This window comes from Silene latifolia, chromosome X, assembly GCF_048544455.1.
Source record: "Silene latifolia isolate original U9 population chromosome X, ASM4854445v1, whole genome shotgun sequence".
Classification (NCBI taxonomy): domain Eukaryota; kingdom Viridiplantae; phylum Streptophyta; class Magnoliopsida; order Caryophyllales; family Caryophyllaceae; genus Silene; species Silene latifolia.
Genome location: NC_133537.1, coordinates 241,606,247 through 241,622,259, shown reverse-complemented (window position 1 = coordinate 241,622,259; position 16,013 = coordinate 241,606,247). Strand labels below are relative to the sequence as shown.

At 38.8% G+C, this 16,013-nt stretch overlaps 2 protein-coding genes across 2 annotated transcripts; one reads left to right on the top strand and one right to left on the bottom strand.

Moving 5' to 3' along the window:
• The first annotated feature begins 2,244 nt into the window (after positions 1 to 2,244).
• Positions 2,245 to 4,790, top strand: LOC141623872 (protein TIC 55, chloroplastic-like). The gene is made up of 3 exons (XM_074440023.1): positions 2,245 to 2,822; positions 3,026 to 3,128; positions 3,233 to 4,790. The coding sequence occupies exons 1-3, from the start codon at positions 2,446 to 2,448 to the stop codon at positions 4,349 to 4,351; spliced, it is 1,599 nt and encodes a 532-aa protein (XP_074296124.1). The 5' UTR covers positions 2,245 to 2,445; the 3' UTR covers positions 4,352 to 4,790.
• Positions 4,516 to 10,383, bottom strand: LOC141623870 (dynamin-related protein 3A-like). Its single transcript, XM_074440022.1, has 20 exons — positions 9,833 to 10,383; positions 9,302 to 9,584; positions 9,060 to 9,088; positions 8,841 to 8,942; positions 8,553 to 8,621; positions 8,390 to 8,449; positions 8,123 to 8,236; positions 7,930 to 7,975; positions 7,661 to 7,770; positions 7,454 to 7,546; positions 7,281 to 7,373; positions 7,042 to 7,179; positions 6,820 to 6,906; positions 6,625 to 6,687; positions 6,489 to 6,531; positions 6,240 to 6,376; positions 5,993 to 6,139; positions 5,847 to 5,899; positions 5,491 to 5,590; positions 4,516 to 5,024 (listed from the first exon to the last, which is right to left on the bottom strand). Exons 1-20 carry the CDS (start codon positions 10,289 to 10,291, stop codon positions 4,893 to 4,895), a joined length of 2,358 nt encoding a protein of 785 aa, XP_074296123.1. The 5' UTR covers positions 10,292 to 10,383; the 3' UTR covers positions 4,516 to 4,892.
• Between the last annotated feature and the right edge of the window lie 5,630 nt (positions 10,384 to 16,013).

Below are 16,013 nucleotides of genomic sequence, written 5' to 3'. Positions count from 1 at the left end.
ACTAACTTATTCTTAAAAAGAATTGAGGTGGACAACTTTACAAGATCAACAATTCATAAGTGAGAGAGTCTAGTATATTAAAGTAACAGTAGCCATGATTGTAACACTTGAAGACTTTTAAAAGATTTGCAAAGTAAAGACTCGGTTTTAAGCTTTGAAAAACAATTTGCAAACTTAGATTAAATCTCAGAAAAAGTCTTGAGGTTATGAGAGGGTGAGGCACGCCTTTTATAGAGAGGATGAGCAAGGGGGTTGTTAGGGTTTTGAGGGTCAAAGACCATCACATGTGATGAGTCTCAACAACTTCCCAAACTTGCACCAAAGAAGGTTCTTATTCAAAAGGCAAAAGAGAGAAAGAGGGTTTGAAATTATCCAAAAGAGATTATGCAAATTCCGAAAACAAAGAAGGGAAAACAAGTCACATGATGACAAGCTTTCACAAAAATGGCAAAAAGCAAACCTTGTTTTATCAAAGACAAAAGAGTCAAATTTGCACAAAGGGGAAACAATTTGAAATGATAATTTATTCAAACCATTTTTTCTAGAAGGCCAAATCCTTGTAAAAATCTGAAAGTTATCTTTCAAAATATAAGACACGTAAATGGCTTTTGAAAGATAAGAAAGTGTTCAAGTGTTACGAATTGAGGCAATGATCCAGTGTCTTACTTTGTGAAAGTAACAAAGTGGTCTTGATTGTTTCTATTACTTTAAAATACTTTACTTTCTAACTTGTACATAAGATGACGCCTAAGACTCAATACAATTGGATGATCAACAACTCAACACTTCTTAATCCAAGCTTGATTTAACCATAAATCCTGAAAAGGTAAACTAAGAAGGCACACATTAAATGGGCATGTTATCATCAATCAAAGGAACCCAACAGATACCGCAGGGAACATTTTGGCTGCGGTCACAGAAAGATTGGGTCTCGCGACAGTGACGAGAGCGGAATTGATGGCTCTTAAAAGGGGTTTGGTCATAGCAAAGGAGAGATTGTTTCACAAACTGGTTATTCAAACCGATTCTCAACCTATCATTAATTTGTTGAAAGCGGTGGATATGTTACCTTCCGCTCATGCTCACCTTGTCCAAATATGCAAATGCTTCCTCAATGACCATCCGGAGATAGTCGAGATCCACCATATTTATAGGGAGGCGAATGCGTGTGCAGACTGGCTAGCTAATGTTGGAGTGAACCAGAGGCAGCAGGTGGTCGTTTGGGAACCTAATGGTATACCGAACCATTTGTTTCGGTTGATGCAACAATATGTTGGAGGGGTATCGTGGCCTAGGCTTGTCCCGTTTTATGCTTCTTAATTTCTGTCTCTGTTGTTTAGTTTCTAGTAGTCAGTGTTCTTGTCTTTTATGGGTTCTACCCCGCTTCGTGTAACCAAAAAAAAAATCTAATTGAGAATATAAACGAACGCGTGCAATTAAACTAACCCCGTGCATTGCACGGGTGTCAAAACTAGTTTACCTTTAAAAGGCATTACAAACTCAATATTACCGATTATTTAAATCAAATGATAATTTGATTATTTATTATGTTTGATTTGACGAAACTCAGTTTAATTATTGCATAATTATTAATGACAAATCATAATTTTCGTTTCAATTGGGTCTAAGGTCGGACGGGTCAAGACCGAAATATTTAAGTTCGGTCTCCGGTCTACAAATTTCACGATTTCGGTCTTTGGTCCGGTCCGATTTTGAAGCCATGCTCACCCCTAAATTTGGAATGGATAGAAGGAATAATTATTCGAAGACTTGGGGGACAGTAAGAGGATTATACATCTGATGTACTACCTCCAACTTTATAGTTTATGAGCATTCTAATAAAGTTTTTGAGTTTTATTTTAAAGTTTCTGAGTTTTACTATGAAGTTTCTGAGTTTATTTACTTAAACATTAAACTCTAAAAAATTGCAATAAAACTCAAAAACATTGCTATAAGTTTAGTTAAATTTGAGTTTTGACGGAAAAAATATTAAAATCTAACTTAAAATTTTTAATATGCTCGAAAAAAATACAAATATGCTCAAAAACAAATAAAGTTTGAGTAAATAAGCTAAAAAAAAATACATATATGCTCAAAAAAACAAAAAAGTTGGAGATAGTACATTCGATGTATGTTCCTTTTTCTCCTTGGAGGAGCATTGGAGTAAACGATTACTCAAACTTAAATCATGTTGGCAACCTCTAGTGGTCAACAATGAAAACATAGGGCCGATAGAGAATAGGTGACTGACAAAAATACTAAAGACAATAGTACAATAATACTCACAATAACACCTCAGATCAGAACATGTGGACAGAAGCCTTTACTTGAACACCTCAAGCAACTAGAAGTACCTCATTTCTTCTTAATCTCTTTGATTCACGATTCCCTTGATCAAAAACAAAGAAAAGTGGGCAGTTTCAGCTCCTAATCTCACATAAAAAAATGGCAACACTTATTCCATACAATCTACCCTCAAAACCCACTTTCTTCACTCTCTCCAAACCAGCTACTAGAACCCCATTTTACAGTTTTGTTCATAATCATAATAAGTTAAGACAATTACAAGTAAAACCCATGTCTTCTAAAATAGCCAAGGCAGTTGCAGAAGACGTTACAGGTCAGGAGGATGTGCTAGTAGACCCCACCAGGGTTGCTGAAGTCGTGGATTATGATTGGACAGAAGAATGGTACCCTCTTTACTTGGCTAAGAATGTTCCTGATGACGCGCCTCTCGGTCTTACAGTCTTTCATAAGCAGCTTGTTCTCTACCGTGATGCTGCTGGTGAGTTCAGGTGCTATGAAGATCGTTGCCCTCATAGGTATCCTTCTCATCTGAAATTTTTTAGTACCGATAATTCCATATAGCAGTGAATTTTTGTACCGCTAGCAATGTGCATGACAGTATCATGTGGAGTTTTCCTTCTGTTACTGTAATTTTGGCTATACTTTTCTGATTTCTATCCCGAATAAAATTACTTGTCGAAAGAAATGGCACTAGTTGATAGGTTGATGTCATATTTAGGTTAGCTAAGCTTTCAGAAGGGCAATTGGTTGATGGAAGGCTTGAATGTCTATACCATGGTTGGCAGTTTGAAGGTGACGGCAAGTGTGTAAAGATACCTCAGGTGCATCCCATCACATTTTCTTTAACTACGGAGTACTTGTTTTCTGCAAATCTATCCCTTCTTTTTACTTGTGCTGGAGAAATAACAGTGACTTTTTGTGATAGCTTCCATCTGGAGCCAAAATACCGAAACAAGCTTGTTTGAAGACATATGAAGTGAGAGAATGCCAAGGAGTGGTGTGGGTTTGGATGTCCCTCACCACTCCACCAAATGCCAGGAAGATCCCTTGGTTTGAAAACTTTGCTAGGCCGGGATTCCAGGATATCTCAACTACGCACGAGCTTCCTTATGATCACTCCATCCTTCTAGAAAACCTCATGGATCCGGCTCATATACCTATTTCTCATGACCGTACTGACTGGACGGCAAAAAGAGAAGATGCTCAACCGTTGCTTTTCGAGGTCACCGAGAGGACGGCCCGTGGATTTGCTGGCTGGTGGGGAAAGGAAAGTGACAAATCCAGGCCCAACTTTCTGCGGTTTGAAGCGCCATGTAATCTCCAGAATAACCGAGAGATAGTTGATGACAACGGAGCTAAACAATACTTTAGTGGGCTCTTCCTTTGCAGGCCATCTGGCCAGGGGAAATCCATGCTCATTGTAAGATTTGGGACAACAAAGAGATCACCACTTGCGAAATTCTTTCCGACATGGTATTTCCACCAGAATGCTAGTAAAGTGTTTGAGCAAGACATGGGCTTTCTCTCGTCTCAAAACGAGACTCTGATGAAGGAAAATGTCCCAACCAAGGAGCTGTACCTTAATTTGAAGTCATCTGACACGTGGGTTGCAGAATACAGGAAGTGGATGGACAAAGTTGGGCATGGGATGCCTTACCACTTTGGACACAGCACAGTCTCACTACCTGAGATACCAGCGGTTGTTGAGCATGCTCCAGCAGGCTTAGTTGCTGGGCTTTCAGCTTCATCTCCGGCAAAGGGTGGACTGGCATCAATGCATGCTCCAAACTGGGCCAACCGATACTTCAGACATGTGATTCATTGCAAAGAATGCAGGGGAGTTGTTAAGGCCTTCCAGTCATGGAAAAATGTCCTTTCTGTTGTGGCTCTTTTATCGACTGGATTTGCCATTCTTGCGACAGGAAGGCAGTGGAAAACTCTGTTTTTGGTTACGACGGCTTTATGTCTGGCTGGTGTATATGCATGCTCTACTGCAATAATGCTGAATACAACAAATTTCATAAGGAATCATCGTCGAATCTGAACCTTCACTTGTGCCTTGAGGATTTACAGCAGGAGGGAAGTAAAAAAATGCTCATATCTAAAAAAGTCTGAATTTGTTGTTCATACAGAACTCTGTATGGTCCACGCAGAAAAAACTTGAGATAAGTTAGTCCGACAACAAGGATATGGTAATCACACTCAGTAGGTCTCGAAATTGAATGTAGCCATATAATGCCTTGCGTAATTCTCTCAGTCTTGAATGATTGAAATGAATGTATTTATATAAGAACTAAAATACAGCCAAATTTCAATTGCAACAGAAAAGCCTAGCTAATCAGCTACATTGTCACCTAGCTAATCAGCTACATTGTCCTGTTGATGTTTGTACTCTCTCTATGTCAAACAGGATCTGAGATGTAGTCCTTCATTCGAAAGGATAAATGACATGCATGTATTATATTGACATATTAGTTTTTGTGGAATCAAATTGGTCATAGCGGCTATCAACTGTCTCAGATGCTTTTCAGTATCTGCGAGTATGTAGAGCAGCTTATCCTGTTGTGTCACTTGGTGACTGAAAATTACAGCTTTCGAGCTCTACTAATCTTTGATGAAGACATACTTGTGGACTTGTTGGTGGTGCTTTCTTCTGTCTGGCTTTTATAATTGTCTGAAATCACAAGTGGAATGTTGGTCTCAATTTCATCAAGTGCCTGCATAGAGAAACAAATAATTTTAAATCTAAACATCACAACTTCACAAGTGGGAACAGCCTCTGTGTTGCTAACATTGGAGTAAGGTTGCGTACATCCGACCTCCCCGCGATTTGCAAGAGCCATTATATTAATCAAAAAAAATATCAGGCTGTTCATTTCCGTGAGTTAAGTTCCCAGTTAAGGTACAATCTTCCGATATGGCCAAACAGTTTTGAGCTTCTTGTACCACTCTCTTTGGGGGATGTCTTCTTTAATTTAATAAGGTGATCATTGCTTTACCTAAATGAAGGGCGTACGTGACAATACGGTGAATGTTGGGACTTTTGACTATCTAGCTCCTATCCGTCTTGTATTAGATTTAATAGAATGGTTCATCCAAAAAGAACAGAACTCGCATTGTCGTTAGACAGTTGTGCTATTCCAGAAACTAAAGCTCTAGAATCACTTTTCCTTCAGCACTGACCTGGACAGCCTTCTGAAGCACATTGAACATCTCCTGGGCACGCTTTCGTTTCTTCTTAACATCAAAATTTTCCTGCAGCAGCTCTTCAAAAAGGTCTTCTCTGTATTGACATTGAACATTTGATCATTCATAAAGTAGTTCAAACAGTGAAACAGCCCCAAAGGACATGGAAAAATCCTAACATTTTAGGACGCCGTTCATCCAATTTAACACCTGAAGTGAGTACAGATGACAGTTTTAATGGGTCAGTGAGGTGGCGAGATACAGCTATTTATCTAATTCCATTTTGAGGTAATTAACATCTTACAAGATGTTGATCAAAATAAATGCCTGTTAACCAATGGCATATGGCGTACCTGTAAAACGCTTGAATGAGGCTGTTATGAAGGTCCCTCTTAAGATGATTGACCTGAAAGATAAGTGTGAACGACAAATAAGAAATCATTATTTGGAAAAAGGACAATTAGAGCTCCTGAGAACAGCATGTATTAATGGACTGTACCACAAAGTGCATTATAGCTTTTGGAACATCATCTTCAATTTTGTTCCTGACTATATCAAAATAAGATTGCAAAAGTATCCTGATCATCAATATCTCAGTTTCTTCATCTTCAGTGGGTTCCTCTGAGGGCTTTAGAATGGAAGAAGGCTGCACTTGAACAACCAACAGAATTGTAAAAATCAAGGATATTTGCACTCATGTCTTAAAAATTAGAAAAATTTCAATCTCCATTAATGATGGTGATTACCGCTTTCAGCTGTATCAATGACGGTGCTTTCAATGTATGATTAGGCGTGTCATCACTGAACACACCTACAGGAGCTTTTTTGGATGATGAACGACCCCATAGTTTGATAGGCATCCCAAAAAGCTTTGTTATAGCATCTATAATAACCATTTTAGATTGCAAGATCAATACTATGACTCATATGTACACATTTTGTGTATAGTTTGATAAACAATCAAGCACAGCTCCACCATCTTAAAAGCCACTCACCAGCTGATACTGATTTATCATGCTTTTCTAGCTTTTGGCCTTCCTATCAAGAACCCCCAAAGAAAGCAAATAGATGAGCATTTGTAATCTTTACAAGTATTAAGCAGAAAGACATCAGTATAACCGTTATAAGTACTTGATTTGCTGACTTCTGATCCCTCTTTGGAGATGGAAATTGATCAGCATCCATAATTGTGCCCTGAAATACAAATGGGACTGTATCGTTAGCCATTTAAGATGCCCGTCCAAACTAGTTACGTGACCAAAGAAACTCAGATATTGTTATACGTAGGACTTGCTGGAATAGCTTCTTGAAGAAGAGAACCGGCACCTTAGAAGTACGGATCAGCCGTCTAGCAATCTCTATTGCTCTCTGTCCTCCCACAAAGCTTGGGTGTGAAGTATTTATGTCATCTGCCTGGATTAATGAAACAAACAATACATTTGGAAAATGCGTAAAGAAGGCAGATTGAAAGGTCAAAAGCACTTTCTGCACACAACACGTCCCAAAAAAACTGAAAAGGGCTGGCAGCTTGAGAATGTGTTTAAAAACCTCCATGTCAATTGTTTCTGCAATTCTTTTCTCCACAGGTTTGATAGCATAATGCATAAAGTTCGCCATTACCCCCTTTACACGCTTTCTGAAAGTCGGAAACCTTTGCAACTCTCTTGATTCACAAGAACGACTCATCTACAAGAAATGTAAGCACTTGTTTTTACATTCAAGTTGACTGAGAGAAATGTTCTTTAGTCACATAAAGATGTAACAATGCACCAGTTTGTGCTTCATACCTTGATAAGTTCATCGCATGCAAGTTGCAGACACTGCATACTAGGATCTAGTAACCTTTCAACTTGTCTTCGTATCAGAAGTTCAAAAGGCACCTGAAGTTTTATTGTCAAAAATCAAAACAAGCTAAATGATGAGTTGAACAGGATGTATAATTCATGATGATGGTGTTCACCTCTGGAACAAATAATTTGTTTCTTGGACCCATAGAATTTTGAATAGCTATCCTGATTTCATCATCTGACAGATCTTCACAAGGATCAACTTCCTGAGGGATCATACAAGGAACATAATCACAGCACACAGAGAAGTACGTGAAACCTTGATGAGATAAGACGAATGATTCAACTTCAGTGAGGTAGAGCAGTGAAAAATATTAGACCTTCAAGGCTTTACCGAAGATTGAATGGAAAATATAACGAATCCTTGCTCCACCTGCCAACTCCTGAGTTGATATATGTGGATTCTTTCCGTCAATCACAGATGAGAAAGCTATCGACAAAAGGTATATAACAGAAATGTCAAAACAGGATAGTAAGCTAGTACCTTAGCATATGATATGCGAAAGCAATACTAAAGTCCATTTCTACCTTTGGAATGAAAAAGGGAGGAGGATACAGAAAGATAATATTATCAAAATGAACCTCTCACCTTCACTATAGCTTCTCAAGATATTCAACACAACTGCTCCTCTTTCCTGGAAAAATTGCGACATTCACATCAAGAATTGACATAGCACGCCCTATGTTAAAGGATTTTGATTTTGAATAAAAGAATTGTAAGAATAATAAATATCGACACAATAACTATGATGTTGCCACAAGATTTCTGTAGCTTAACTGACTTTTGATTCTACTCCATCTCCGTATGTCCTTAATTCTTCTTCAACAGCTTGAAAGTGCAGTTTAATTTGCGATTTCAATGCTGGCAGATTTGCTCTGATGTGTTGCTCAAGAATCTGAAAATTCATTAGCATTATTGCTAAACTCAACATAATTTGCAGAAAAACTATACATCAACCTACATGGTCTGTTTCTTTGAAAGCAAAATTTCTGAAGGTAAGGTAAAATAAAATAGGCGAGAGTGGAATTAAGAGTTTGACGTAACTAACTTGATTTAGTTTCTTTGCTAGTTGAGGAATTCCACAACGATCCAGTACACCCTTATATTCCTTCAGCAATAGAAACATTTACAGATTGACAGGGAATATGATCAATGCAAGAGTAACAATTAGATCAAGTATTGAATCTAGTTGCAATATATAGGTGGCGTACATGATGATCACGAAAGAATTGTTCCTCAAAACTAAGCGCTTCAGCAACACTTTTGTTCTTGTTGATATCCTGAATTTGCAGAGAAGATAAAAACTCCATGACATGCGTGCTAAATATCTCGAAACAGTTCTAGCTATGTTCAGTTTAGAAGCTTTCTAATACCATGAATTTCGTAGAAGTTACTGAAAGCATCATTAATCATCTTCCGAGCAAAAGGATTGACGAAGTAAAGTTGATATATGATAAAAACCAACACAGAAAGACAGAAAGTTACCCTCCATCTTTTACCTCTTGACTACGATTAATCACACCAATGTAACCCAGATGAAGAGGAATTACTTTCCCTAGAAGAAATTTACAGGCGTCAGTACCCCTGTCCATTATATCCAGCTGCGTGCGCCAAGTCGCCAACACAGATTAAACGTATCTATCAGTTACTATCAACAATCAATCAACGCACATAAAAGAAAATATGAAAAAGCATATACAAAGACTGGAGCAAAAGACCTTAGTAATGACTCCGATTGTTCGGGTACCTGCCAATAAAATTTAAATTAATAAGTAAACAGCAACCATAAGAACATAACTCTACTGCATCAAAGATTCCCACCAGTGGGTAAGTAAGGGGTCACATGTACGTAGCCTTTCTCCCTATATTAAAAACACAAAGACGTTTCAAGACCAATGATGACAGCGACTTCAAAATTGAAGCATGCACTGAAATGTGATCAGATGAAGAACAAAAGTACCCTTTGGATCAGCTTCTTTGGACATTTGAAGGGCATCAGAGGTTGCCAAATCAGAATTCGCAGGACTAACTGCTAATATAATGCAGTTCTCTTCTTCAATATTGTCCATAATCATCCTCCTAATTCTATCTTCTATGTCAGTAGGTTGATCTCCTACAGGAACTTTGGTAACGCCAGGTAAATCAATAAGTGTTAAGTCAAGAACATTCGGGGAAGAAATTTTCAATCGGATTGGCTTATCTGAAACCCCTTTGTTTCTTCCTGCTTCTCTTTCCGTCTCCACCTGCATTCATGTGACAATGTCGGATCAAAACGTATCTACAAGTCTGCTGCGAATGCATTATTCTGGTCACTATGTATCAGTGTATCACGAGTAAAACTCTTGTGAGACCGGGCGTCAGGTAAATTAATTCATTCGTCATTGATGTTCCAATTCAGAAATTAGGGTTTGAACTTTGAATTGATCAATTCCTCAGTGCCAAAACAAACAGTAAGAAGAAGCGTCATTAATTACTGGTAAATAACAGAAACCTGAATTTCACGGCGAATGGCGGAAAAATCATAGAACTTAGTGTTAGGCAAGTGAAGGAACTCCCCCCACTCAATGTGATCATCTACAGTAGGAGAAGGGAGACGGTGGTGAAGTTGGAGGATGAGAGGGCGGCGAGTACAAATGTCGCAGGCGCGAGGAAGGAAGTCGCGGCCAACAAGTGCTTCAAGTACGCTGGACTTGCCGCTGCTCTGGCTGCCAACCACGGCAACGTGAGGCAACCTGATTTGGGAGAGCTGGTGGGCGCCGAGACACGAAAGGATGTCTTGCAGCTTGTTGATTGTCGGGATCACCGATGATCCTATACTTGTCAATGGTAGTTGTGGTTGCGGAGGCGGAGTTGACCAATTTAAGCTGCTGTTGTGGTTATGAGTGGTGGCGGTGACGGTGGCGGAAGTGGTGTTATCCCTCTTTTGCTGTTTTCGTGGTGGCCCTCCCATGATCAGGTTTGAATTTTAAGTCAAGAATGACAGGATTTAGGGTTTTAAAGGAATGAAATTTAAGCATTTGGCGCCAACCATGGATTACCTCCTTTTTTTTCTCTTTTTTCAAAAGGAAGGAGGAGTAAATCGGTACTCCTTTCGTCCCGTCCCGGTCAATAGGTTTACTATTCATTTTTGGGTGTTTTAGTTAATAGACTATGTTTCTGTTTTGGTTATGTTTTACTTTCTATTTTATTTTTTAATAATATACTAAAAATAATTCTCCTCTCTTTATCCATTGATCTTTTTATACAAAGCACATGTAAACATTTTATTGAGGCGGCGAGTTGTCCCGTAAACTCTATCTTTGCTTTCTCTTAATTGTCTATATCTATATTTGGTATGGGTTTATACCTAACTTACCATATTATTATCATTACTAGTTGGAAAGAAAAGTCCTTGCTATGACACCTTATAGTTTTTGATCTTTGACAACATAGTTTGTGTAAAAGTAGGAAAAAAAAACATATTAAATTTATCTTTTTTAAATAAATTACTTTGCACTTTTGCAAGCAATTTTTTATTTATGCTAGCTTTCAATTTATTTCAGCTACCTAAAAAATACAAAATGCTACTTCTCAAACACTTACATAAAAAACGGTTAGTTGAAATATTGGTTAAAATAAACTGTATGGTCAAATAAGTCCTAAAGTACGTTGTCATAATGCATGTACTCTTCTACCTCTGGAAAATAAGACGACTATTGTAATTTGTAAGATAGAGCAATTATAAATTTTTCTTTTGCTAAAAAATTAACATCATGTGAGACTTGTTGGTCCGAACAATTCAAATAAAATCTTAATCCATGTTCATATACATTAATAGAATAACTACACGTATTGTCCTGTATAAAATTAGCTCTTTATAATATATTTATTTCCTTCATTCAATGATATTAGGGCATAGAGGGAGTCATTTATTACCAACAAATACCCCGGGTTTCAGGGTCTATAAAATACCTTCCACACGTCCCATTTGCTCTCCATTACCAGAATAGAAACATTGCGAATCAGAGTCTGTGACTGTGACCATCAAAAGAAACAATTAGTCTCCCTTGTGACATAGAGTATCCGTCACAAGGGAGAGACGGGTTGGTTTGATACCACATTATGCTATACAAGTAAGGCTAGATGAGTCAAATTTAAAAGGTGATTTGACTACTCAACATTAAACAAATATAAAAAAAAAGAGGGAATGGGAGTTCCCCATGCAAATCGTCTATTACACACTTTGTTTCATAAAAACACAAAATTAAATCCCTCTCTCATCAATTATACAAACATTTTCCTCTTTCATCAACTTTAACAAAATCAAAACCATCTTCTCTGATCAAGAACACTGTATACAAACTCCATCTTCATCTTGGCGAGCTTCAGTTACTAGCTTCTAAAACTCCTAGCTAATCATCATTATTTCCTAGTTTCTTGAAGGGTTTTTTGTCAAACACAACCTTTAAAAAACTTTTTTTTCGAAACACCACCTTTAAAAAAAAAGTTTGTAAAACACAACCTTTAATAATTTTTTTTTTGTAAAACACGACATTTTGGCCAGAGTTTAACCACTTGCAATAGGGTGACTTTAAGTCGATATTTGAGGTAGCAAACGAGTTCCATTTGAGGTGTTCTTAGACTCTTTGGAAAGGTGAAAGTACAAGCTTTCCAATGGTTACCAATACGGCGGTGATAGGTCGGTTTATGTGGGGTCTATTGGTATGTAAAGTAAGGTTGGTCAAGGAGTGAATTGGAGAGAAAAACAAACTAGAAAAACACCAATTCACTCCTTGACCAACCTTACTTTACACACTAATAAACCCCGCATAAGGCCACCTATCACCGCCGTATTGATAATGCCGGGAAAGCTTGTACTCCCACCTTTCCAACGAGTCTAAAAACACCTCAAACCGACCCCGTTTGCTATCTCAAACATCGACTCAAAGTCACCCCATTGCAAGTGTTCAAACTCTAGCCAAAATGTCGTGTTTAACAAAAAAAAAATTATTAAAGGTTGTGTTTCACAAACTTTTTTTTTAAAGGTCGTGTTTGAAAAAAAAAGTTTTTTAAAGGTTGTGTTTGACAAAAAACCCTTTCTTGAAAGTAATGGGTAAAAAAACAATGGCGAAGAGGACATCTCCGAAAAAACTTGCGAAGAAAACTATGGAAGATATTGTTTAATTAATTGTTTGTTCAAATGGTCACATTGATGTAGTTTTCTCAATTTTTTTGTATTTCACATATAGCCATGCATGTATGAGTGGATGTAATCAATGGATTGTATTGTGTTAGACTAATTATTGTGGTTGTGTTTGTCATGGATTGTATTATGTTGCAGATCCGGTGGTGGAGAAGGGTAAAGGGAAGCAGCCGGTGCAGAAGGGTAAAGGGAAGCCGAAAGGTAAGATGACATTTGCAGTTCTGATGGTGGAGACAGATGAAAGTGAGGCAAGTAATGAGTCAGATGTGATTTCAAAGGAGACGGAAGCCAGTGGTGAGGAGGAAAGGGAAGGAAGTGGGTGCTGTTGTTGGTGTAAAAAAGAAGAGCAAGAAATAGACAAGCACGGTAGACAGTAATCTGAAACTGTGACCATTTTATCGAGAAATGTGCTCATGTTAAGAGTTTCTGGACACCTTATAAACCTTAAGATGTTAACAAAATAAACTAGACATGATGACATATTTGATATTGTTGAAAATGTGGCCACCTTATCGGGGTAATATACCTCTGTTTTTGTGGTATGACCCGACCTTAACAGGCTAACATCTATGCTTAAAACATGGTCATATATGTTGTCATTTTTAAAATGTGACCACTTTGACGAGTAACTGTACCATATCTTTTGTGATGAATAAATATTAAGGTTCTAACATATCCTAGTGACTTGTCTTTGTGATGAAATGTGACCACCTTAGTGTAGGAATATATCAATATGACAACGTCTTAAAATGGTAACATAATAAACTAACAATACTCAGAAATTGGTGATTATTGATAATGTGACCAAATTATGGCATATGTAGTTGTATTTGGTTGTTGTGTGGTGTACTTAGCATCATAATATCTATGCTTAACGGATGATGACTGTAATACTACGGTTTTCATAGGCTGGTACTCGGTTGAGTATGGCCTACTCGGTCGATTAAAGTGTGTCGTGTATCCTGTTTGGCTACTGCCCAGGAACACTCGGCCGAGTATGCGGAATACTCGACCGAGTAGAGGATACTCGGCCGAGTATACTCTATACTCGACCGAGTGTCCGGTCCGTCAAGTGTTATTTTCGCGGGTTGATTTGGAAATGATTAGGGCGATATATAATACGCTAAACACTTTCTAATTACATTTTACAAAACCTAAACACTTCTACGATGCTCTAATCATCTCTGAATCTCTCCTTTGTGTGTGGGTGATCATAGCAATTACATTCATTCCTTTGTTCATCGTCGGTAAGTCCTTGTCTTCATATTCAATGGTTCATATTTTAGGGTTTGTCTTGGATTATGAATTGGGGGAAATGGGGTTTCACATATAGTGATTGTGTTATGTGATTGTTGATTAGGCGGAGACTTCGTAGAGGAGTCGTTCTAGATCGCTTGCTTGTATTCCTTGCAGTTGTGCTAAGGTAGGGTTTCCTTACTCAGTTCCTGTTTAATTGATTTGAGATGTTTTGTTGTACTGTGTATGATTGTTGTCTGCTGATCATCGTTGGAGTGTTGGTGCGGTGGTTGTGATGGTGTTATGATGATTATGGTGGAGTCACTTGCGGGAGTGGCTTCACACCCTAGTTCGCCCTCCGTGGAACCCGCCACGGGAGGGGATGTGCACATTAAGGGACAGGGTTATCGCTCGTTGATGAGCGGTATTTAGGTGGGGATTGGCTGCGATTCCCCGGTGGCGGCGAGGATTACCTATTGCGATGGGTAATCTGGCAGGACTACACACTTCGATGTGTAGTCGGTTACTGTGTGAGATCGGGAGACCGGGGATAGAGGATGATCAGCTGGTTGCTTTATACGCTTGTCTTATTTTAATTATACACTAACTGACCTCGTTGTGTTTTGTAAAATATGTGGTGATCCATTCGAGGATGGTGAGCAAATTGTGACAGGTGATGCAGTTGATGAGCTTTAGGGCAGTTATGGGGAGTCACCACGCAAACTTAGTTATCGCTGTCAAGAGTTGTAGTTGTTATTTCATAATTGTTGGTTTTTGGATAGTTGTTTATGACGGATGTTGAGACTATGTAACTGTTTAGGTCTTTTTTACCTAAGTCGATTTAGGGTTAATGTAGTCTATATTTGTTGGTCGATTGTATGATGATTCGTATGTTAATAAGTAAACAGGAAATAAAGTGCGTAATGTAAATTGACACGTAAGATTTTGGTGACGCGGAAAACCCAATGTGGGAACAACCGCGGGAGGGACGGTACCCTGCCAAGTATTGCACTATATAAATTGGAGGATGATTACAATTATGGTACGAAGCTTAATCCTGCTGACCCTAGGTGTCAGGCCTGCAAGATCGAGAATGAACGTGTATTATTTGCCGAGATGTGATCTTGAGTGTTGATGTATGAATGCGGGTATTTTATGAATGTCCTTCTTGATTTCCTTCCTCTGCTATTTATAGGGTAAGAACCCTAGATATACTCTATCTCGAATATGGAAAGAGAATATTATTTCCATAAGGACTTCTTTCCTAATCCGGGTTCCCTTGCCAATTCTCCCCGATCTCCCTAACTTCTCCCTAACTTCTCCCTGACACTCCTTTCCTTAACACGAGCGCCTACTGTGATGGGCTTTTGATCCTTCTTAAGCCCATTCCCCCTTCTCCTGACTGCGGGCTCCCATCCTCCTCACCTCTTCTCCATAATCTTTTATTTCACCAAGTGGGCTTTCTTTATTACGCTATTTTTAGCCCAAACAGTTTGCCCCAAATTTCTTGCGAAGTACTCTCTCAAGTATCGAGCAAGGAATTTACGTAACCAAATATTTAAAACCCTACGCCGTCCTTTTGCTCCTTCCCATGCAAGCCGCCTTTCTCCTCTTTCTCCGCACCCAACTCCCTCTCTCCTCTTTATAACCCCAACGTCTCTCTTCCACTCTCATTAATCACTCCAAATCATTTCAAAAAACTCTCCTCTTAAACCCTCAATCTTCTTCCCTTCAATCTTCATCAGCTTCACTGTTCCCTCTCCCGTCTTCATCATCAGGTAATCCATCTTCTTTCTTCCTTTTAGTCTTCATTTTCTCTCTCCATTATGGGCAAAACTCGACAGTCTTCGTCAACCTCGACGCCCTCCGACCGTAATCTCGACCCCATTTTCCCTTCTCGGGGACTTTTTAGACATCCACATGATTATGATTCTGCCCTAACTCCGGCCGACATTCCTAGGATCAAGAGTCTGCTTGGTCTTGGTGACGGGGTGGATATCGCCATCCCTGAACCGGGGCAGAAAGCTGACGCCCTCCGTCCGGGGTGGGTTTGTTTCTATCTGTACCCATTCAAATATGGCCTCCGTTTCCCTTTCCCTAAACTCGTCCAAGATTTTATCTTCACCAATAATTTCGCCATGGCACAAATTTTCGCTGCCATATGGAGAGTTCTTCTCTATTCTCTGGCCGCTGGTCAGAGTACTGGCAAAGCTGTCACTCTGGGCGATCTGGCCTATATGTACAACATCAGGTC